The 24785-nt window shown below is 40.2% G+C and overlaps 1 protein-coding gene across 1 annotated transcript in view; it reads right to left on the bottom strand.

The window, feature by feature from the left end:
- GMDS (GDP-mannose 4,6-dehydratase) overlaps nucleotides 1-24453 on the bottom strand; it is a 435614-nt gene extending 411161 nt beyond the window's left edge. The window contains exon 1 of the mRNA XM_067290783.1: nucleotides 24077-24453. Within this exon, the coding sequence (XP_067146884.1) occupies nucleotides 24077-24184 (108 nt within the window). The 5' untranslated portion in view covers nucleotides 24185-24453. The remainder of the gene's footprint in view (nucleotides 1-24076) is intronic.
- Nucleotides 24454-24785: the final 332 nt, after the last annotated feature.

Here is a 24785-nt window from a genome sequence, read left to right as displayed (position 1 = left end):
TTCTAGGACCTTTCACAACTCTTCCCACAGTAACAGTTTCTCTACTTTTATAGAAATTGCAAGATTTTAAGGAAGCTCTACTACAATCTTCAGGTCATTTGATTAAATGACATAACTTCAAATTCAGTTGTTTTTTCCTAGTGGAATGAGGTTCTTAATATTTTTGGAGATCTGCTATTGTTATTGAAGATTTCATAGCTCCAGGACACCGAATTTTGAACTTTGTATGTTGTACGTCCCCAGTCTTCCCACTAATCCAATTTTAACAGTTTAGTCAACTTCTTACCTGAAATACCTGAAGTGATTTTTATTAAAAGCGTTTTTTTAGAAAAGTATAAATAGTTCCCTTTGACTTCAAAGCTGTGCACATTTATACCAAACTATTTATGTTAAAATATTCAGCTGTTATGACTGTTCAATTGTAATGACTTAACCTCTCTCATATATACTGAGTAAACTGTTACCCGTTTCTCTGGGTTTACAGCCTTCCTCCCATAACAATGAACAGGTGGTTGAACCCCTATAATTGTTTCCAAATATTCAACAAAAGGAAACAAAATACAAGTGTTAACAAGACTATCATTAAGAATGCCAGACACCTGCCATTAAAAGAGCTTATCTTGAGTTAAAGTTAAGTTTACTAAGCTTTAAGAGCTCCTGGTAACATTTTCTATATTAAGTTTTGTTTGCCTTTACTATTTGAGGGACCATATGGGAATTAATTATTTGGAGGGGGGTGGGGGACAGGCAGAGGAGAGGAGGGAGGCAGGGGTGGAATATGCTCTTTAGTCTCTCTAGAAAAAATCCATAGTAAGTCTGTTTCGAGGATCCAGCTTTAAAGATAAATCTGCTTGCATGATTAACTTGCCTGCAGGCTGCTTGCTGTAGGACATCCTACACCTATTGTCAGAGAGCAAGCAGTAGATTGCAGGAAGAGAAAGTACAATGTTTGGTTAAGGCAACAGACCTATACAGCGGAGGATAAAACTATAACTGTCTACAGCCTTAATTTCTCCCCCCCCTACCCAAACACACACACACCCCTTATACCTAATAAAAACTCATTTTCCTGAAGACTGCAGAAAAACTATATATATATATAGTGCTATATATTTTTAAATGTATATTAAAATCCAATTAAAACCTAAAAATTTATCTAAACATGCATACTGTAGTGTTTACATATAAATAAGGCCATTAAATTTAGTTTCACTACAGCAGACTAACATTAGCAAAAATTAAAGCAGTACATGCTTGCTACACATTTTTGAAAGAAGATAAAAAAAATCCCTGAACCCAAAGAAACTGCTGGCTAGACACCTGGAATGACTTTATTGAAATCTTTCACAACAGCAGCTTCTTCTGCAGGTGCACAGAGAACGTTTTCTTCATTTGAATTTATTTGACTTGTTAAATTCAAAAGCAAGTTCTTTCAAAGCTGCAAATGATTTCAAACAGAAAAAACCTGGAGGAAAAGCAAGTTTTCCAATCTATAAAATTGTAATAAAGAGACCTGCTGTCACTTTTTGGCAGGAAGAACTCCACTCAGAGCACCTTAAAAGAAATAAAGAACTTGGGAGAGCCACTGCTCCCACAGAAGATGAGGCAGGCTATGGAAGGTGCCTCTGCCCATCACACTTTGAAAATACTGGTGATTGCCTGATGGGTGCTACCTTTCCTTTCCCTTGTTTTCAGCCATAGCCTAGCTCCTGAGCTGGAAACTCTATCTTCATTTCTCCCCCAGCAGAGTTAAAAATGCTTGCCTTTAAGTAAGAGGATTTCCAGCTGCTGGTTCTTAATGCATTTTAATTGAGGCCAAGCTGGCCCAAATCACAGGAAAATATTATCAGGCAGTAAACAAGCAGAAAACCATTCATTCATAATACTAAAAAGAGTAAAATAAAAGTTGGTCAAGATGTTAATATAATTGTTGAAACAGAGTAATATATTCTCCTAGTTAACAGCAGTAGTACCACAGGTAGTCTATAATCCATATTTAGTTGCCAGCCTGCTTAATGGTGAGCAGGCTTTGAAAATGAATTTGTTTTTCCAAGAGTTATAAGTGCAGAACTATAAAGCCAAGATTAAGTACTCAACTTAAAATCAAGGCTCCTTAAGTGCATGATTAAAATTTTATGATTCAAATCATTTACCCTCCCCCCCCCCTTTTTTTTAATTAACAGAACACACACTTATTTGCCTTACACACATACCATACAGATACAAGGAAAGTAAAGTACAGATAGGGCAGGAGGATCTCTTTGCATTTGTATTCTGAGGAAAGGGCATTCATATACAGAGCTATTTTTGTCCAATAATAGAAACTTCAGTTCACCACAACTATAAATTGTTCTCATATGGAGAAGCCTTGACGGAAACATGGTAATGCATTTAGATCACTTAGGAACAATTCCAATTCTAAGGGATTTCAATGTAGTACTCAGGAAAAAAAAAAAAATTAAACATAGCACCCAAGACAGGAAAAAAAATACAGTAAGGTGGGAGTAATGCTATATTGTGGGAAAGTATTCAAATAAAGGAAACCTTCAACACTTTTTGGGGAAACTACAGATTTTATCTTTAAAATTAAAATAAGTATTATTGTCCATCCATTAATTAATATTTAAATGATACCTATGAACTACAGCAAAGAAATTAATGCCAAAGTTGCAGCAAATGTACTTTGCACTTCCTCTGTGTTTTAATTATACTGCAGATTACCTTCCCTCCACCAGTATTACAAAAAATACTGTAAATAAGCCATTTATATGCACACAAATATCTTTAGTATTCAGTATCTTCAGTATAAAAAGATAAGAGCTCACATTATCTCTCATAATATAGTCATAAAAAAATATTTGCAAATGCTTTCCTAGGTCCACATTACCAAGGTCTGTTAACACATTGTGTTAAGCTTGGTCATTTTCTTAATTACTGACAAAACTTACTTAAGAGTTTGGAAAAAACTCATGAAGAAAATAACCCTAGAAATAGAAAATAAAAATCCCAGTCTAAAACATCAAAACAGCATTCGTACAAGTCTCCCACAGTGGGTCTACTGTACTATGTCTAGTGGAATTTGGCATTTTCTCTAGAGTAAGTCAATAACAGGAACTCAATCATAAATGCCCTGGTTTCCGTCTAGTACAGTAGTCTCAGCTGCTCAGCCTAATGAGGCAGGGGCACACAAGTTTAAATAACAGCTGGCAGAAAAGTACACCACAGAAGGTTAAAAGTTGTTTTTAAAGCGGAACTTTTTTCATTAAAACAAAACAAGAAAATACTCTTCTACATCACTTTCAACTTTCACTTATTGAAGACACAGTTCTTTTGCTAAGATTCCTAACGCTTAGGGCACCATGTATCTGGTGCAAATTATCTTACTAACATAAACATATTTAACTGATTTTGAAAGCAACTGGCCTTTTAAATTAGAAGGAAACCCAAAACAGCCAGAATTTTCCACTAACCTAGAAGACATTAACTCTTTTAACAAGTAACCTCTTAACATTTTATCTCTGTAATAGTTTTAATATTCCATTTTAACTCTTAACTGCATTTTCATGTAGTTCATCAGGCAGTTTCATCAATTGATTTTTTTTTTGAGAGAGAGAGAAATTCTGTAACATTTGTAGAAAAAAAAAATATTGTTGAGGGAGCAGTAATACATACTTTACATAGTTTGTGCACTTTATGTAAAAGAATCACTTAAGACCTTATTTCAGGAAGCCTTTATGTGAAGTGCTCTCCCCAGAAGAAAAGGCTTGCAATGAACTTAAATATCTAGAGTTTCACGTCCTACTAAAAGTAGAAAACAGTAAATAATTTTAACACATATAATAAGAAGTTTTGGTATTAAAGATGTCAGTCTTTAATTACAATTAAAGTACTGAGAGCATTTCCCATGGACAGGCCACTTAAATTTTATTAGTTCAGCAGGGAATTTTCAACCCCAGCCTTAAACTTTAAATCAAGATTGAGAGTGAAGGTCTTTTGCATGATTCAACAGTAAGTCTTATCCACATTCAACATACTGAAATCACATGATTCAATGTTACAAAAAGTTCCTGAACATTATCAAAACTAATTAGATACCAGCATGCATATCTGATTTCATTTAGGGCAGCAATGCCTCTCCCAGTTCAAGAGAACTCTCAGCAGCATGGCTCAAATCCATACTTACTTAGAACAAGGAGGTTTTGACTGACATCCTTTTGATTAACGTAGGCCTTCTCTGACTCACATTTGTCAATTTGCAAGTATCCCAGAGGCTTAAATCCCAGCCTCCATCTGCACAACTGTAACAGTTAAATAAGCAATGGCCACCACGTATGACAAATTTAACTTAGGATAATAAGCTTTTACTTTGTTATTAAGCTCGCAGCTTTTCCCTTCAGCTGGAAGGTGGCATCACCATGTTAGCATATAAGCTATTTAAAAATTCCTATTTATCTATTTAAAAATTCAGGGGAATATTCTGGTAACAAAGAATTCCATTGTATCAACTTATGTTTTTCAAAACCATTGAAAATATTCTCAGAAGTTTGCCTTTTAACTATTATTTTCTGTTGACCTAATAAAACCTAGACTAACAATCGAAGTTGTGCAAAAGGCTCTTCAATTAGGTTTTACTGGTAGAGATAGCAATGACATATTACAAGGACATTAACTATCAGACGGGCTGATCTGTTCCCTTCCCCATCCACAAGTCACTCCAAAGGCCATGTCTCATGCTTACAGGCAATAAAACAATTTCTCCTCTTCAAAAGAGAAAATAACAACAAAATCCCCTAAAATTCAATAATCTTTACATATGGAAAAAGGAAGCAAAACAAGATTACATTTGTACCTCCACTGGTTTCCAATACAGAGTATGGGTGTCAATTTCTTTTATAGGCAATTTATTGACTTTTTAATTCCTGAAGAATTTACACAAAATAAGGCTTAGATTAAGAAAAAAAGGTGGTCACACAACCAGTTCTCATGCATTTCTGCACATCAGTGGTCCGAGTACAGTTCCGAGAATGGAATATATTTGTACACCAGAGATCCAAAATACCGGACACTCTGCAAGACTAAGAAACCTTGGCAAAGCAGCGTGGGAAAGCATGCCTGGAATCCTCCTATATTCTGTATATTCCATATAACCCGATGCTTAAAGTTGCTATTTAAACTAAATGTTACCCCTCTTTCCAAAAAACAAGGTGCTACACCTCTTTCCTCACCAGCAGCCACAGCTGTAATGACAACTCATGTTCTGATACCTCAGGTCATCAACAGCAGCAAAAAATATTTAAATTGAGCAAAAGGACTCTCTCTAGTGCTATTTAGCACTGGGCAACAAGTTATCAAGCACATGGTGAAAGTATCCAAAAAGCCTTCTACCCAAGATTTGTAGAAAAAAAAAGTCCACACTTGTATTTAAAGACTGACTTGCTTTAAAAAGAAGTAGGGCTGGCAAAAAAAGTGGCTGGAATTTTACTCAACTATATTTTTCCTTATAGGAAAGTGTAATGTCTGAAAAAAGGTGGTAGCTACTGAAGACATGAAATGCAGAAGGACACCCTCTCCAGCAAAACATCCTATTCTGGGCAAATCACTTGTGTGAGACTTGAAAATGTATCATTAATGACTATATTTAAGTGCTTAGTTTGAAATGCTGAAAGCCCACAACTGGGAGAGGTTCTGAATATACCAAAGCTACAGCTAAAGGAACCTTGCTCTGAGTGTATGAAAACCATTAGAAAACCATTAACTTTCGGTGACTGGGGTTAAAAAACACTACAGGCAGTATGTCAATCCTTGAGCCACATTTTCAGCAAAGAAAAGGGCTGCCCTCCTCTCTCCCTCCCCATCCCTTATACAAGAAGGCATACGACTACAAGGCAAATCAGATCAGCTCACCAATCCAGTGAAAAACTTTTTGCCCCCTTTAAATCAGATCAAACTGATCTGTCTCTACAAGACACGCACCATGCATGCAGCAGAAGCCCAATGTCTGGGCAAGGGCTGCCTTTCACTCCCCTTTGCACTTTAACTTCACTAGCACCACAGAAAGAGCTATGCTTCCTTTTTTCCCCAGCAGAGACCAGTCCTAAAGCAAGACAGATGAGGCTGCCTTTAGGCAGACAACTAGCTGGGTTGTCAGGGTACAGGAAAGTAGGGGAAGGAGCAACTATCTCCCTGCAGGAAGGTGGAAAAGGTGGACAGGTCTTTCTCTCACAGCCGTTTCCCTGCCCAGGCTCTCTCTTACTGCTTACGCAAATCCCAGCCTCAAGATGTTCCCAATCGGACACCATATCCCACTTCCAAACCTGCACCCAGGCTCCCTGGGCCCACTTACTTTCACAGCCACATGAAGAAAACTTCACGTGCCTGTTCGCAGCCTCTCCTCCACCTTGGACATCCATCCATGAATTCTCACTCCAGTTTCACTGCTCAACCAAACTCGGTTCTCAGATGCTACGTGCCCTCATGACTGCTATCCCTCTGCCCTCTGTGTCTGACTGCCTCCTCCACTTGGCTAGTGTCCAATACCAAGCTTCTTGCCCAGCCTCTCTCATTTAGCTAGATCCTCAGTGGGATTTTAAACCATCTATGTCAGCTGATGATCCTCTCCCTCACTTTTATTTCAGAAGTTCCAGGCCTCATTTCTCCTATACAGTGCTGATCTACTTCTACCACATTCCCCATTTAGATTACAACATGGTTCTTCTGCTTCCTGATCCAAATTACCTAGAACACTAAAACCAGAAAAGAGGTGCTCTCAGATTTCATTCCTGTTTCCCAGTCTCACTCCAGCTCACTGAGGAAGAGAAGTCCTGTGAAGTCTCAACTACAACAGGCTGGAAAATACTTCACAAGCCCACAGGGATGCAGAGTCTGGCAGGAGAAAGAGCTGTAAGGACTGAAACACGGCCAGCATGAAGCAAACCTTCTGAGAATTCAGACAGGCAACACCAAGAAGTCCCTATTTGACTCGAGGAACAGACTTGTTCAGGAGTTATGAATATAGCTGAATCAGAGACAAAAGACCTCATCCCAAAAAAGATCTTAAGATCACGCTCCAAAGCATGCACCCCATCCCTAAGTGGTATGAAGATTATGCAAAACTGCAAAACATCCTCTCTCCCCGCACACTTGATTTTTCATTGCAGTTGGCTCTTCTGGAATGAAAAGTTTTGGAACAGATAGCCTGTGTAGGAAATTTTAGGCTAAACTGTTAAAGCCTGGCAAAAGACATACAGAAGGCAAAACAGGGCCACCTTACTACAGGAAGTTTCTGTTAGACTAAGAAATAGTACTACCAAACTCACCTACAATGACAGTTGCAGACCCCTACAGAAGATTTATGCAAAGCATCTAGTTAATGCTGTGTGGTCAAAGATAACCTGTGTTAGCTCACTTACTTTTGTGAAGGATTCAGCCATCCGCAATTCAAGCCAATTTTGTGATAAATCATGGGAAACAAATCCAGTACATGATAGCACTAACTAACTTTAAACAGTAAATCTGTTAACAAATTTCACATACTTTCCAGCAGTTTCCTGCCATATTACAGTATTACGCTATGTAGTCTTCCTTCTTCCTGACTGGCATATCAGTTATCCACAAGCAAACTCTCTTCTCACCAAGGCTAAGACAGAAAAATAGCTCAGTTCATCAGAGGAATATGAAAATCAGTATGCCAGTGCTGAAGAACTCAAATAAATTGAATGCTTAAGAAAACTAAAAATATTCCAGGCATATGTAAAAACACAAGGATTTAATCCTACTCCCATTAAAGCTTATTTCCTTCAAAAGTTTTCTCTCTTTGTCAAGACAACATAGCTAGAATCTTTATAACATGCATTTTCCACAAGAATCAAAGTGAACGTACTTTTTGCCAGAAAACAGAAACACATACTTCTATTCTTCAGCAGGGTCCAAGTTTTTTTAAAAAAGGCTGCCACTAAGCCAATGCAATACATTCCTTCTGCAACAATTTATTTTATATCCATACGAAAACGATATATAAATTTCAAAGATAGTACCCAATGAATGACTTGCAATATTCTTTCAAGAAGACAAGAATAATTTTCTGCTTGAGCAACATTAGCCTCCTAAAATTACCCTTTGATGCAATAGTTCCATAATTCCTCTTGCATGGAAGAATTAAGTATGTAAATCTCTGCACATCTGGACAACACTAAATTCTTAACCAAAAGAATAAAATTTTTGTTGGCCAACTTTGTGGCTTTTTTCAGGCATGTAAAAAAACTCAGGTCTGGGAATAAACTGCCAAATTCTCAAGTCCCAGAGTAGGACAGATAGAAGTATCATGAATTACTTTGCCAGTTACCCAGCTACATCACAGCATAGCACACCAGCTGTGACACAGTAAAACACTGTTTAGAAAGACATATAATTCATAATTCCATATCTCAACAGAAGACTGTTCATTGAGGAGTTTTTCCTTCCTTCCCACTCAAATTGGGAAACTACGATGCTGATGTCAGCTCTAAAGCTGGCCATCAGTTTCTCCTGAAAGCCTGCAAAGGGCGGGGGGGGGGGGGGGGAGAGGAAGGTAGCAGCTACAGCTGCTGATGACAGTGACTCTGACAGGAATTTTCCTAATAATCAAAAACCAATAGCACAGGAAGCTGGTGACAAACTGTCATATAACAAGTAAAGCCCAAAATAGAAAAAGCCCATGGGGAAAACAGATCCAATAAAAAGGTGGAGAAAGCTAATATGCTGAGAGGACAAGTTCTTGCTGCTTACATTCACATCCTTTAATTTATGGTAAAAGTTTCAAGTTTAAACATGACCAATTTCATTCTGCAAGCATAGCCATGTATTCAGAGTGTGATAGGAAAAGTATTTATCAAAATATTGCCTTCAGCCAGAGCAACGTGGGCAGCTGCTGTATAAAAGTCACCTTCAAATCAAGGAATGGGCACAGCAAGAAAAGCTGCTGTGAAGTGATTTCTTTCAAAGCCAAGCCAAGTTTTACATATTGTGTCCTCTCTTATTGGCTAGGACTAGTTTTTATTTGAAATATACATTAAGTAAGGAAAGTTATTGGTTACTTTTTTCCCTTTGTTAAAAGACCTCCCTGTACCTTTATTCTATTTAGGCAAAGTGCTGATCTTCCAAATCAACGCAGCCCAGCAAGCCTTGCTCTGGTGTTTGCAGACTGTCTTTCTGTCTCCTCCCTCTAGGTGGAAAGCTTTACTGTACCTCCACTCTGCAGCCCTGCATGCTGCAACCAGGAGAATGGAGAGGGAGCACTACTACTTCTACTGTACGATCAATTTGTGAGATAGCAAGACTGTTTTTCTTCATAAGGTATCTGTGTTAGTCCATGTGGCAGAGGAAAAAGAAGATGCAGGAGTGGAAGGTACTGTCTTCACACCAACATGAAATAGAATTCTACAAAAGCAGAATGGCCTTTACGGAATTTCCAGGCCTTGAGCTTCCTGACAGGCAGGGGAAGACAGGTCCTCAGTTGCTCTGCTCAAAACAGGGCTGTTTTCAGATTCGGAACCTGAGATCTCTCTACCTGAGCCAGACTGGCCTCCCTTGCCCGAGCAACAGTTCTCTTCTCACTGCCCATATCATCACACAAATCAAGTTTCCTTTCCATCACAAGGATCAGACAGGAGTCTGATGAAAGCTTCCAAACCTATCTCAAATTTCATTACATCGGAAATCAGTTTCAAATAGTGGCAAAAGAGGAGCATGGATTGACTTCCTGTTCAAATTCCTCTCCCCAGAGGGCCAGTGCATAAGCAGTTCCTCTCTATCAGTTGTCTACAACAGCAGCCCCTCCTTAAGAAGTTTAAGGGAGAGACCTAAAGTACTCTCTCTGCATATAAAGCCTCATTACTTACTAAAGCAGTAATATTATTCACTACAGGGTTCATCAACCATTCCTATCTCGTCATGAGGAACTCAGAGGAAATAGTTTTAAAGTGGAAACCTAAAAAAAAGTCAGATACAATTGTGGTACTGATGAACAAAATGATGAACAAATCTCGGGGCAGGGTGCTGGGGAGTGGGAGGGTAGAACCCCCCCCACCCACTCACAAATTAAGACTTAAGTCAAAGTTTGCTAAATAACCACCAATATAGAACTGATGATGCAGTAACAGCATTTAAACAGCTTGTTATCTTTCACCTGTAACCACTATTTCAGTAGTATCAAGTTTATTCATAACATACTACCATGCTTGAACAATGTAATTCATTTAAGCTCATTAGCAAGCTCTCTTGAAAAAATACTTATCCCGTTTGTGAAATGGCACTGTTTCACTCACAACTGGTTTAATTTGAGCCAAGTCCACACTTTCACTGAGAGGGGCCATCCCACCTTTAACTTTCATTCCAATTGCCAGCTATATATTCCTGCCACCTTCCCACTTGGCCTGGCTGGCCACACGGCCATAGCTGAACACCAACCAAAAAATCTTGAATGGGAAGAAGAGGAAAAGTTTTCCAATAGATCAGTTTTCAGGAGTCATCATCTTTTCCTAAATCTTAAATTAATAGCCACCTCCACCATCAAACATAGAAAATATCCTTGTGTGTGTAGGGACAGGAAATGTAAGGGATATTATTTATCCTTGTCAGCTACCCATAAGAAGAGTAGTTTTAGCTGGGCTTGACAGCTGTAATGCTGATAGAGCCACTGGAATAATCTGAGCTGGAAGGCAGCAGAAACAGAAACTTGACAATTTCTCCTTCCCTCTCTCCAGTCCCCCAACCCCCACAATCATTTTCCAGTGGATTAGTCAGCCTTTTTCCATGTAATTAATGAACTAAGTGTGGCTAAATGTATTAACAAAGATGGCAGTATGCTAAGAGTGTTAGCATGGAGACTAGACTTGCAGAACTAATTAAGCCATTCCTCCTATGAAATCTCTTAAAAACCTAATGACAGCTTTCACGGCAACAGCTAAATCCAGTACAAACATTTCATCACATAAGCTGTTTAAAAGGTGCAACTATATGCACATGCATGCTACAATACCTGATGTATCTCCGAAATCCATATCAAAGTATTATCATTTGTAAATAAACCTCCAACATATACAGTTTTTTAATATATCAACAAGATATAGAGATATAAAGATAGGGAGAAAGGAAACCTTATCAGTTCCATACTACTTCTACTACCCATGTTTCAATAGCACTCCCAGAGAGTTTACAAGTGGAATTTAACATAGATTTGTTCGCTTTATAAATGTAGGAGTCACACAGAAAATTGCTCTATTCTGGAGAAACTGAACCAAGTAACTGGTTTCAGAAGACAAGGTAACTACGTTCTGAAGTATTACTGAATTAATCCAGTACTACCTGAAAGAGGCAATGCACCAATCTTTAACTACTTTAAATAAGGCTTAAAGTGATGGAGAGAAGACTGAGTTTTCCAGTTCACCCTATAGGAAGGTGTTTCACCAAGCTGTCTGAAGGGTCACCTAGTCTCACCTAAATTATTCCAGATCTTTGTGTTACGTACAGAATCATTCCCTTGTTTCCTAACACTACTACATAAACCAGAACCAAGAGGAAGCAACATTGAGAGTCTTGTAACAGGAATTCTGTTTTTTACACGCTTCTATCAGAATGGATGACTGAGTGCAATATCGTTGATACACAGCCAGCAACAGCTGAGGAAAATCCTTACTATTGTGTTAGTTTTTCCTTGCTAATGTTAAAACTGTGAGGAAAAGCCTATATGCTTCTACTTCAGTTAAACCCAGTATTCCCTAAAAGATATCTAACTCCCAGCAGCTGAAAGGCAGTGGCAGACCTGTAAAAAGGAGAGAGATCGGTATTTTTCTAGGAGGCTGACATTAGAAACATCAGATCAAATGAGGCTGCCCATTATCACAGCCAAGCCAGTTTCTCTATTTTACCATACCACAAAGCTACACTTTTAGAATTAAAAGTAAGGAAGATTTTTGACATATGGATTTTTATGACTAAAAAAAACTCAAAAGGAAAAAAAATTAAAAGGTCTTTCTACAAAGATTAATCCTGAAATTAATGCAATTCATTTGAAAACTTACCAAGCATTGTCTTGTTAGAGTTATTATATATCAACACCTGTAAGGACCCGGCTATTAATAGTACCAATGGAACTCATACAAAAACAAAGAAGTGCTACTTGTGGCACTATGATTAGGGCTGTGTCAGCAGTTTGGTTTTCATGACTTTAACACCCAGCTGTAAAAACTGCTTTCAGTTAGAACCAAGCATATTATGCCTGCAACCACAGGGAGCAGGGTTTCTGTTTTCACTGGGTAAAACACAAGAGTCAACTATATTTTAATACATAATCTCTGAATAATAAGATCCAAAATATGAAAGTCATGTTTGGACACAATCATTGCTAAATAGGACTAAATCTTATGAGACAGTGTGGTAAATACTGCAAGACAGAAACTTGGTAGAGTGCAAGATATTTTGAGAAATAAGAATGTGTGATATTCTATTTTGGCATATGTCCTTCAAGAATTAGAGGTTATACCAAAGAAACTGTGCTAATACACAGTTCACAACTACAGATCTTTGCAACTTGGCCACCACCTGCTTAAACACTGAATGGCATTAACAGATTTGCGTTTGATAAGACATCGTTCAAAGTTCAAGCAAGGAATGATTAGTCCTATGCATGCATGAACTTAAAAGCACCACTTAACTGACACTGAACCCATGTCTGTCTCATACAAGCATGAAAATTGCAGCATTTCAATTAATCAAACATGTGTCAGATTTTCTGCTAAAGAGATCCTGCAATAAAAGAGTTTTTTGTTTTTTAAATAAAAGGCACAAAGTCAAACTCAAAAGAGAAAGCAACTGAAATCCCAAACAACTTTTACTAGTGTATTTGATACATTAGACATATTGCAAGGATTCAAGGTTTTAGTTTATTTAGCTATGAAACTTCATTATGACAAAAAGTACACACAAGCTTAGAAGGCTAGCAGCTTGCCTGTCTCAGTGTGGAAAGATGGTAATGCCTCGTAATTATAATATTTAGCAACATAAGGTAATTAAAAGCGCATTTTAATTGCCTTCCTCTATTCTGATATATAAATGTGTACTAGAGCTATGTTTTTCTACCACATACATAATGCCAACGTAGTATAGTCCTATTGTGAAGACAGAAGCAATACAATAGTTTCTCTCCTTGCCTTTCCTATATTTTTCCCCGATTCCCCATCAAAATGAAGCATCTTCATTAAGATAATCAAAGGAACACATTGAACTAGAAAGACTTGATGGCAGCGCACCTCACAAATTCTGTAGATCTGTATGCCTTTCCCAGCTCCATCCTTCCTTCACAGTTTCCAGCAAACATGCCACTGGGAAAGCTGAACACACACACACCCATACACTAAATGTTAAACTAAAAGAAAAAGTTATCTGAACTGTTACAGTAATCTTTAATCCTCTTAATAAGGTTAAAAAAAAAGCAAGTTGATTACAAGCCAATGCCAATCCCAAAAGTTCAAATTCTTTTTCAGTGAGAGCAATTAAAAGTAAATAAATAAAAATACTGGCAAAACACACCCCCACCGAAACTCAAGAACCGCTCAGGATTAAACTGGTGATATTATTTTGCTCAGCATATTGAATTGTTCACAAGATTTCAGACCTTCATTAAGAATGTGGGCTTGTACCTCCTTCAAAAGGATCTCTTTAACTGATTTTTGGCCACCCTTTCCCTACCAACCAGGGCTATAAACTGGTCCCATCCTGTCCTTCAGCGCACACACACAGGTCATGCAGTAAGCGCAAACATTTGTAAGTAATTATAGGGACATTTTATGAGAGGAATATGGATAGTCTTTAGCTTGCACTGAAATGCCAGTCTCAGTAAACCAAAAGGCAAAAGTGCTTGAACTCTCCAGGGAATTTGGAAGCAAAAACATTACATTTTTGGCTGCAAGCGTGGTTTAATATCAAAGTCATAGCGCACACAGGATAGAGCAGCATTAGACACATAATTGAGGCCAAGCAAGAGGGAAATCAAACAGACCAGTCAGTTCCTCAAGAAGAAACACTGAAGAGTTGGGGGTAGAGAGAAGGTGAGCGGTGACTTTATAGCTGCACTGGTAACCATATGGTGAGATCGTTCAGGAAGCGGTTGGTAATCTGGAAGCACTGTGCTTCTTCGGATCAATTCCAAAGCAAAAGTCTCACAGGAGCAATACCTGTAAAAGCACTTAGTCTCTATTTTTTAATTGTATATATACACATTTACTGTACAAAAAAATCTCTTGTTACTAGAAGAACCAAAAACCTCATGAAATCAAATTCTGTCACTTTTGATTATCACACAGAGTGCTTCATAAATACCTCCATTTATTTTATTTTGGGTGGCTTGCAGAATGAAGTGCTACTAATTGCAACACATAAGCTTAGCATCATCAGGTAGTCACTCTAAACACCTTTCACAGTCAGCAAGACAAACATTTATATAGCCAATACAGCTACAGTGCTGTTCTCCTTATCCTAGGTAGACACACGCATTTGATCAGATAAACTGCACTCTGAAATTCAACTAGATGATTCCCACTCACTAGAATAGCTGCCTACACAACTACCTTAGGTTTAGACACAGTTGGACAAGCAAGTTCGCACCCCAGAAAACAGAATCCATTACCAGTAACATGAACTCTTACAAAGGAAACAAAACAGCTTCAATAAATAAGTGAAAGTTTGAAGTCACAAAGTATTTCTGATAGAAACAGAAGACCCACTAACTCAACCTGCTTAAACAGTGCCAAAAGTAAGTGGCATGTGCCAACCACAACAAGTAACAATTGTAACATTAAATGATAGGGAAATTATATATTTCAAATGCACATGTGCTCTCCCAAGTTTCCTGCTTTATACACCTTCAAGTCAACTGAAAGTTTTATTTATCAGCAATAATTTAAACCATCCTTTTACAGCTTATTCAATTAAAACCAAAAATATAGCATTTTTGTTTAGGGAATTTTAGCGTTAATGTTCTGGTTGTTTTCAATTTGCTGAGTGTGTTACATTTCACTTTAATTGATCAAGATGACAGATGTGATGTTATGGGATGTGATAAAAGCAGACAGAGCTTTGTGTGACATCTGTATTGCATTATAAAAAATTAGCAGACAGTATTTCCTCAAGAATTACTTCCCAATTTAAAAAAAAGATTTCTCATACTGTTTAAATAACAGAAGTAACAGACAGTGTAATAATTTGAAAACCTACCTACCCTTTACAAATTAATAGCAGCATAATAATGTTTCCACAGTGACGTTTTCTATAGCACAGCTGAATAGTGAGCTAACATAATTGCAAAAGTACATGAATATTACTAACAGAAATGCAGTTAGTGCCCTTTTAGAGGCACAATCAGTATTAAGATTTCTATTTCATTCTTGAATAATGGAAACCTCACAAATTACTAAAAATTTCCCCTTCTTATTCTAAGCTTAAATTTTAAAAGGCAGCAAGAGGCCTGAAATGATTACAGTATACAATCAAATATAAAAAACTGCAATAAGAACCTAAGAACAAACTTCCACTTAATGCATATTAGATTGTTCTTTACGGTTTTAAGAAATCAAAATTTACAAGGCAAAAACACAAAACCACTGCTATCGTGAGTTTTCAATCTGGTATCAGCAGTGAGTATAACTATTTCCCTAAAATGGACTGGCAAAGGTATATGCCATAGTTTAACTCTCAGTCTTTAGAAGTTCCTTGCCTTTATATCTTCAAGAATAACTACACAACTGCACTCCAACTTCAAAAATGAAAGCCTGCAAATCTACAACCACAGAGCCTCTGCTGCTGTTCAAAGGCTCCCAGCATTCTGAAACCACTATTGCTCTGTTCATTTTTGCTGCAAACATTAGGAGAAAACAAACAAACAAATAAATGAAAAGACAAATAAACTTGTAAGTAATAAAAGGATGTCAAGTTCTGTCACAACAGACTGGCCCATAGGTTCAGCAGAATAACAAGCTTGACCAGGAACAGTCAACCCAGCACCAGCAAAAAGGCTTCTCGGCTGTGTTTTCCAAACTGTTCCACAAAACACATACCTCCCAAAGCTACTGGCATGGACACACTATCTAGAAGAGTGAAAAGTATATTTTGTAGGTAAGTCTGAGGAATTCCATATCCTTTTCATGTCATACATCCTGTAGGACTTTAATTTCAGAGGCAAACAAACAGCGTGCTAAATATTGGGATATAGATTAGGCAGGAGTATGTTGACAGACTACTACCACATAATCATGAAAAAGTTCTAGTGATATGAAAACCACAGTTACTTACTTGTGCAAAATCCAGAACACTTAACCAGAAACTTCAGCATTTCATTAACAAGCCTGCTCCTTATTGGTGTTCAGGCTTTTAAAGAGCTCTGTCAAGAAAAAAAAAGAAGGCAGGACACCAAACAGCAGCCAAAGATAGGATGGCTGTTCTTAATCTTTCTAAAGAAACAGCAATCAAGAGAAAGATACAGGTTACCACCAGCACCACTGATTAAGCTGGCCGCTGGTAACACACCCAAAGGTATCCTGCAAGCATGAAACAAACGTAAAAAAGACACCATTACAGCATGCCTGCAATTTGGCAAGTAGCAGCCAGTCAGACGTTGTGTCCCATTTCCAAAATGGCACATCAATCTGCAGTAATAGAAGCAAACAAATAGGGACTACAGTAACAAGCAGAAGGGACTGCAAAAATACCAAACTCTAAGTGTAGAAATCAGGAAGAGCGTACATAAAGGAGCAGTCAAAAGTAATCCCTGCCTGGCTTGGGGTTTTCTTTCCTTCTAGACTGACACTGTTTTTCACACCTTGGGAAAGGCTTTGTTTCCCCATCATGAAATGGTAAATATGCTCAAGCTACTTCTGGCATGGGTTCAGAGGTTAGAGTCCAAGTAAGAGAATCTTCTACCATTTTCAATTTGTTAAACTTCCAGAGCGGTATAGCAGCAAACTACGTCAAAGCAACTACAAAAGCACCAGAAAAGATACAGAACTGATAATGCGGCTTAGTCAAATGCTTCAGCACTATCCCAGAAGAAGCATCTTTAGAGTCTGCATGCATCGTGTACATCACATACAAGAGACTATCTCCTCAGAAACTAGAAGAGGGAAGAAAAAAAAAAAGGCATATTTAATAGTTATGCAGGTGGCAAGATATGCAGCAGAGACACAGCATCTTCTCATTACAGCAAAAGCACTTGACCTTTTCAACGTACCATATTTTTTCCCCTCTGCATTACATTTCACTGTAGGCAGTAAGAATGCTCCTCTAGTAGGAATTTTCAGGTAGCAATAAATGGGCCAAATGGCAGCTAAACATAAAGCCCTACAGAAACCTCTCTCACTAAAGTCAACCATATCCTACTGTATTTAATAGTCAGATTTTTCCAAAGCAAGCATACTTTCTTCCCATTAGTTCCAAGGTGTTGAAGTATGGAGACTGCAGCTCAATAAGCAGGTTTATCTACTCAGAAACTCTTCGCAAAAAGTCAAGACCTGCAGCACTCCACACCCAAAGTAACTGCATTCTTGTAGCTGACATAACTATTGAATCACTGTATTTATCTGAGCAACAATAGAAAGGTGTTGCGATAATGTCAACTTCTAATTTATCAATTCAACTGCATGATACAAGCTGCTCCACTACTGAATGCAATAAAAGTGTTTCAGCATAAAATACCAAATGTTGTTCAATGAAAGCTATCACTGAACTAATCTCAATGAGATCAAATTCTGTGTTTACTGTCAGATGACATTTTGGAGTTACAAAGCAAAATTCATCTTTCCCATTTTCTCTCTCTTTTTTTTTTTTTGACATGACTTTAACTAGAAAAACTCCTGAAGAAGGAAGTTTGCATTTGGTGTACTATTTTGTGTGTATTTGTGCATACACAAAAAGAAAAATTGTTGGGACATTTACTTTGCATGAGGAAGTCAAATTGCTTAAATTTGCACGTGAAAAGCATAGGTCTACAACAGACAAGACAGTTTACATCAACTTGTTCAGCAGGCTTTAAAAAAAAGGTTAATTATGGATTTTATATTGTGAAGACTTTGTGCACACCCTTCAAATGGAACAATAAGCTGTTGTGATTTTTTTAAATAAAAGTTAGAGAAAAGACAGGAGAGAATTCCACTCTTCCGCCTCACCTTCTTATAGCTTTGCTTAATTGAAAGTTTGGAGCATAACTGCATCCCCCCAGCTGGTATACATGACCCAAAGGAATTCCTTCACTGAGGTCCTGAAAAAGTAATCAGCAAATTTATATGAAAGAAGCAGGAGGTGAGAAAAATTATGGGAAGAAAAAAAAAAGAAAGAACCCCCCCCCCCCAAATATTTTGCTCATTTAGCTAAAAAGCAACCAAAGAACCAAGAGGAGACTTAGAAAGAGCACGCACACAAGAGAGGAAATTAGACACCCACCTTGCTGTTGACTTGCTCTTGTGCCATTGCTCACCTCTTGGCTAAGGGAAAACAAGCTTTCTAAAGCAAGCACAAGCCTTGTGCTGCAACAGCAGAGGAGAAAGAGCTGACAAGTTTGTCAGGGACTGATATTTAATCAGGACTCAGGAGTGTCTAAAGAAGCTGGGATAAGGTTAATAAAAATTGTCAAGAGACAGAGAAACTATTTCCTGCCTTAGCACTGAGATTTTATGCCACAGAAAAAAGTAAAGGGTGTGTAAGTGTAAAGAAATTCAGTGCTCCTCAGAGAAATTAGGCTTGGGCAGCAGGAAGTACCGCTAGGATGAACACCAGTAAACAGGATAGGATGTAACCAGTAAAACAACTGCGTTTGATTACATTTTACATGAAGCAGTCTTTTTTTAATTACTGATAGTTTGCCCATCATCTGTCTTGCTTAGCTAGTAAAAAAAAAAGTAAAAAATTGATTTAACTTTCAAATACTACAAAGGCAGACCCTATATTCTACCTACATCAACCACTTAAAACATTTTTGCATCATTTACACATGCACACTCACTTTCTAATTATATTTACATTACCTTAAGACAACAGCATCAGAACAGTTTCAACCAAACCCTAAGTTTTTCAAACTGCAGTTGAATTTGACAGAATAGCAGGCAGCTGAACAGAAACTTGAGATGCTACTTAAGAGCTCTTTTTTTAAAGGCACAAACATGACTGCTTTCATCGTATATAATTTATGACAGCCTCCAGCCATGTATTGGCATGTGACTTCTACTCTTTTGCTTCATTCAAAACTTAGCTTTACAAGTGCCCGCTGAGTGATTTTTTTGTAGACCCACTGGTCTACAAACTCTATCTTACTGTCTCTCCAAGGAAAAGGGGACAGCGTCAGACAGAAGACGGACATTATTCATGGCTCATAATCCAGTGACTGAAGAAGCAGAAAAAGTAGAAACATCAACATATCACCTAGTAGCTGGACTCAGCCAAACTGATTATTTCTCCAACAAATCAAACATCTAAGTACCCTTACAAGCATCACCGTACAGAAAGATAACCAGACTGACTGCAGCATAGTCAGACTTTCTGCAGTTATTTAAATGCAACTCTAAGACATTTAGTGACAGTGCCTGGAAAACAAAGATGTCAAAAAGCACTGATTTAGTAGTTTCCCAAAATATAAGACAAGGCAGGGCATGAAGATCCACATATCCAGAAGTAAATTTGTACCTTGTACCAGTATTTGATTCAAAAATCCTACTTTTACAGAGTAATTCTTCAAGGTATCAAAGTTTGAAATATCCAGCACTTCTATTTTGTATTGGAGGATGTCTTCACAATGCAAGAGTCACATTTTTGTTTCATAAATAAAAGTATTTTCATTAAATACCTACAGCAGGCATATGTTTCCTCTGAAATATTTTTCCTTAAATGAGCAAAGTGCTATGTGTTACTCAGAAGTTACCTACTACTGGACCAATACCTATGTGACACTGAAGAAGTGATTTATCCATCCAGTCACAACTGTCTACTCCAGTATTCATTTCAGCAGAACAGTTAAGTGTGGTTTGCCCCACAGCTGTGGTGTGAGAAGGGAGATAAGGGAAATCTCAAAACTGCAATAGTCTCTACAACACCACCAGCTACACGCTTAGTGTCTCTTATCAGGTCCGCAAGCTGTAGAATGATAATGATTTCACTCTAACCCCATTGGTAAATGCAAAGTTAGTAGTGACTCATTTAGTTACTATGATTTGATAGAGAAGTCCAGCCCTTGTAAACAGAATTCCTTTTGAATCCAACCATGCAATTATGGAAGTTCTTTCTTTTAGTGGTTTCACCATCCATTTTGCAAACTCCTTTTGTTATTTGGCCAAATGTCACAAAATTGCATTTCCGTCAGTAATGGATTCACTCTCACAGAGCCTTCTATTTTCAGTGTCTTGCATCTAGAGCAGAAGCAAGTCACACAAGCTGATCTTGTTAACCCTTACAGGGGCATGGCCCAAGCTTCTACTCATTCATTATACAGAAGAAATTGTGCAGATATCCCATCCTCCTCTTCTGGCATCCTCCAAAGTCTATTTAGTCCCATTAGAGGTCCATAATCCAAAAGACAGAGCTGAGCTTCAGGTGATATTTTAGTTAAAAGCTGAACTAGGGGACAGTTTCTCTATTGTTAAAATATATTCCTAACTACAACTCAACTTTTTCCCCCATCATAACAGAAACAAAATCCCATCTTTAGTCAGTAGAAAAGGTGGACAATAGAGAAGCTCACAGCTATAAAGTTCTGAAAAACAAAATGAGGTGTCCGATTCCAACACTGCGATGAGACATCACTCTTGCCAAGATACCAGCTCTACTCAGGAAGTGCCACCACAATCCAAGCAGCTCCTTGTTCAGCCTAGAAGTACTCTAAACACAAAAGCACAACTCTGTTTGCTTAGAACTGCCACAGTCCAGTTAGCTCAGTATTTATCTCCCACCTACCCTTGTTCCAGGAGCCAGGCGCTGTGGGGCCTAGTTAAGTAAACTGTCTCAGAGTACGCTGGTTACACACAAACAAAAGCAGGCTCCTTACACAATGCAACAGTGGCAACTCACTTCTTTTAAAAGAGGTTTGCTGCAGGAGAAAGAGCCCAGATAACTAAGATTACTTTACTGCCTACTCTGTTCTATGTCCTCTTCAGTCTTAAGGGATCATTATAAAGTAACAGAGCAACACAAAGAATCCTAGTAATTAAAGTTCTAGTTCTACTACGAATCAAAGTTCTAGTTCCCACTTCTGCATATTTGTACATTTTACAGATGATACTTAAATTTAAAAACAGAGGTCACTAGAACTTTCTCCTGAGAGGTGGGACATGCTAGTTTGGTCATTCTCAGACAAGGAAGAAATAGAACCCAGGTCTCCCATCTCTGGGTGAGGCAGCTCCAAATAAAAAGAGGAGCATTATGTAAAAATAAAGAAACAGAGTGAAAGAGCAACAAGGAACAAACACTACAGTGATTTTCTTTTAAAATTCATCTAAGAGGAGAAGAGAGACCAGGATTCCCAGTTATGGAATGATGGAGGACTATAGGACCCAGAGAGAGGCTACCCCCAACCTAAAACTTTCATCCTGAAAAAAGAGTTGGCAAAGTCTTGCCATTAAGGTATCCAGCCTCAATGTGTAACTTTTAGATATCTCAGGCCTTTTTCAGGTCTGGTCCCTTGCACATTCCAACACTAAACAGTATGTCTGAGAAAGGTTAAATTAAGATGGAAAAGCTGTGCTGAAAATATTAAAAAAACAGAATACTGTACTGAAAGAATCAGAGCATTATAGCTAGAGGCCTCTAACTTACTATCTTCAATGAAAAGGAACGTACTTCTGTCAACGGACCGGAAGACTGCCCACATAGCACGAAAGTAGTCCTTGGGAAAGCTCTGACTATGCTCTTGCTAAAAATAAACACCAAAAAAAAAAGTTAGTATATACACATTACCATTTTTCCCCCCTTTTCAGACACAGTTATATCTCCTTGTCAAACAGTCACTTGGAAGGGTTTCTCAACCTGGTAATGACAGATGGCTGCTAACACATCAGAAGACAGCACGCTGAAAAGTGTTTTAAGAACACATGTGCCACATGAAAACAGACAAATTGAGGGGAAATAAGAACAGGAGATGAATACTCAAAGTGTAGTCCAGTTTTTGGGTTTTTTTGATTGCAAATGAAAACTGCTGTGACATTACATTGTCTCTGGATTTATTCCCTCCTAAAAGGTCAGGTGACTCTTCTATTATAAGAAAGATCATTGAGAAACAGTTTCTTAGAGTAACATGCTTGCTTTTACATGTACTCTTCCACAATGCCTATTGCTTTCAAAACAGTCCAAAGCAGTATCTCAAAAATGGATTTGCAAACATACCAGTACAAGTTACAGCTGAAGAGAAAGAAGTTCTTCCAAGTATGAAGCTGTCACTGATTAAATGCAAACCACAAAGGAAACAAACTGTTTCACTCAGATTCTAAAAAGATTGTTAATGCTTACTATCCAGTGTTACCTACTTAACAGCTTATACCAATCACAAAAAGATACACCGTACAAGCAGAAGTCACACAGCATATTCTAAGAGACGAGTGGACAGCACAGTAGTTTTTCCTGGCAACAGGCAACATCTACATTGCAAAGGAAGGCGTTGCTGGAATATGACTGAGCAGGTCCAGGACAGCTTTAGTTTAGCACCCATTTGCCACTTGGTAGCAAAGACATGACAATGCAGGCCTCTGCACAGACAAACAACCCAACCAAATATCCAAGGTGTCTGTTGGAAGTGTAGCAGCAAAAGCTATAAATGGTGTACATCAGCACTCCCGGAGGTCTTACTTTTCACTAGGTTAAAACTCACCACGGCGCATCCTTTTTCACAGTGCAGAGGTAACTCCAAGGGAAACACTGATTTTTTCAGTTCATGTCACCTTTCTCCCACTCAAAGCACCAGTACTCTGCAATAGCATCATTCTCCCTATAAGTACACAGTCAAAGGACTGATGACTGCACAGCAACATGAATGCACAATAAGCAGCCTCAGGAGAGACTTGTGCCATCCATTCAGGTCTGGGTATAAAACAGCAAGTCTGCAGTGAATGCATGGCTGTCCAGTAAGTCAAAAAGGCAGATGACACAGAGTCCCTCTGAGTGATAGGTCTGCTAATATCAAACCTGCCTGCAGGCTGCCTCATACCATTACATTGGTGCCTTCACCTCTTCAGTCCATCAGGATGAACAGCTAGAATATCGGTTCATCATAGTATCTTTTACATGTGCAGCTCCTTTTTTGCCGAAGATCACTTCGTGCCTCGCTTCAGTCCAGGTTAAGCTGATTTCTTAAGAATTCCAGGTAACATTACTATAAAATAGTCCAAACCCAAGATTAAAAAAAAGAAGAAGAAGAAGAAGAAAAGCACCCCCTCATCTATATAGCCTAGTGAAAGCCATTTCTAAATTCCAGTAGTATCCTCCACGTGCAGGTGAGGCCAGAGAAGCCTTTTACCTGGAGGCCATCTGTCCATCTCTTAACCAGCCCGGGGGCTTTCAGAGAGGGCTTCTGCACTCCAGCTGCCCTGGCGCAACTGGAGCAGGAAGCGGGCAGGCGCCAGGCACCAGAGCACACGCGGCTGCCGCGGTGCAGCGTGGTTTCGGCACCTAGCGGGGCCGCCGCAGCGCACGGCGCGTTGCCGCGCCCAGGGCTGGAAACGCATCCGCGGGGAAGGACCCGCCACGCGCCTCCAAGGGGCGCCGCGGGGCGTTTCAAAGCCTCCGGGACCGGCAGCCAGGTCGCGGGCACTCAACCTTCGCTGCTTCCCCCCCCCCCCCCCCCAATTTCGCCAGCCGCAGACCGTTAGGGCTCGGCCTGCCCCAGCTCGCGCCGCCCAGCGGCCCCGCGGCCCCTCGCGGGGGGGCTCCGGCTCCCCCCTCCCACCACACACACACACACACACACACACACACACGCGCCGCAGGCGGGGAAGCGCTGCCCCGTTTCCGCCCCCCACCGGCCCCCGGGAAAGCTGCGCCCCGCCGGCTGCGGGCGGGCGGCCGGGCGGGAGCCCCCTACCTGGCCGGTGATGCCGGTGATGAGAGCCACCTTCCTGCCACTCATCTCCCCGCCGTCGCCCCCCGGAGCCGCGGCGCAGGCACACGCGTCCGCCGCCGGCTGTGCCATAAGCCCAGCAGGGAGGGCGGCGGCCGCGGGAGCGGCCCAGGTGCGGAGATAGCCCGGGGCGGAGCCGCCGTCAGCGCTGCCGCCCGGGGGCAGGGTCAGGGCGCGGGAGGCGGGCACCGAGAGGAGGGAGCCTCGCGCCGGGAGCGGCACTCCCGCACGGGCGGCGTGCACCTGGGCGCGGGACGGGCTACCTCTGCAGCCCCGGCCGCGGGGACATGCCCGTGCGCGCTGCCTCCCGGCGCCACCGCACCGCGCCGCGCCGCCCCACGGCGGCCGCAGGTGCAGCCCCTCCGCCGGCGGCCGCGGCCCAGCCCCCACGCGCGCGCCCGCGGGCAGCCCTGGGCTCGCGCTCCTCTTCCTCCCTCCCCTCCCTTCGCCGGCTCGGCCCCGCCAGCCAATCAGCAGCCGCGTCGCTTCCTTAAAGGGACCAGGGACGCCGCTGGCAACCCGGCAGCGCCGGCGTGCCGGGGCTGAAGGTGGGCGCGGTGATTGGCTGGGAGCGGGGAGGCGTGGCCTAGGCGGGCCACGGCCGCCGCAGCAGAGCGGCGCCCCCCACTTCTGACCGCGTGTCGGGGAGGCGGCGACACCACGTGAGCGGAGC

Source organism: Apteryx mantelli, chromosome 2, assembly GCF_036417845.1.
Source record: "Apteryx mantelli isolate bAptMan1 chromosome 2, bAptMan1.hap1, whole genome shotgun sequence".
Taxonomy (NCBI): Eukaryota; Metazoa; Chordata; class Aves; order Apterygiformes; family Apterygidae; genus Apteryx; species Apteryx mantelli.
This window is presented reverse-complemented; position numbering and strand designations above follow the sequence as displayed.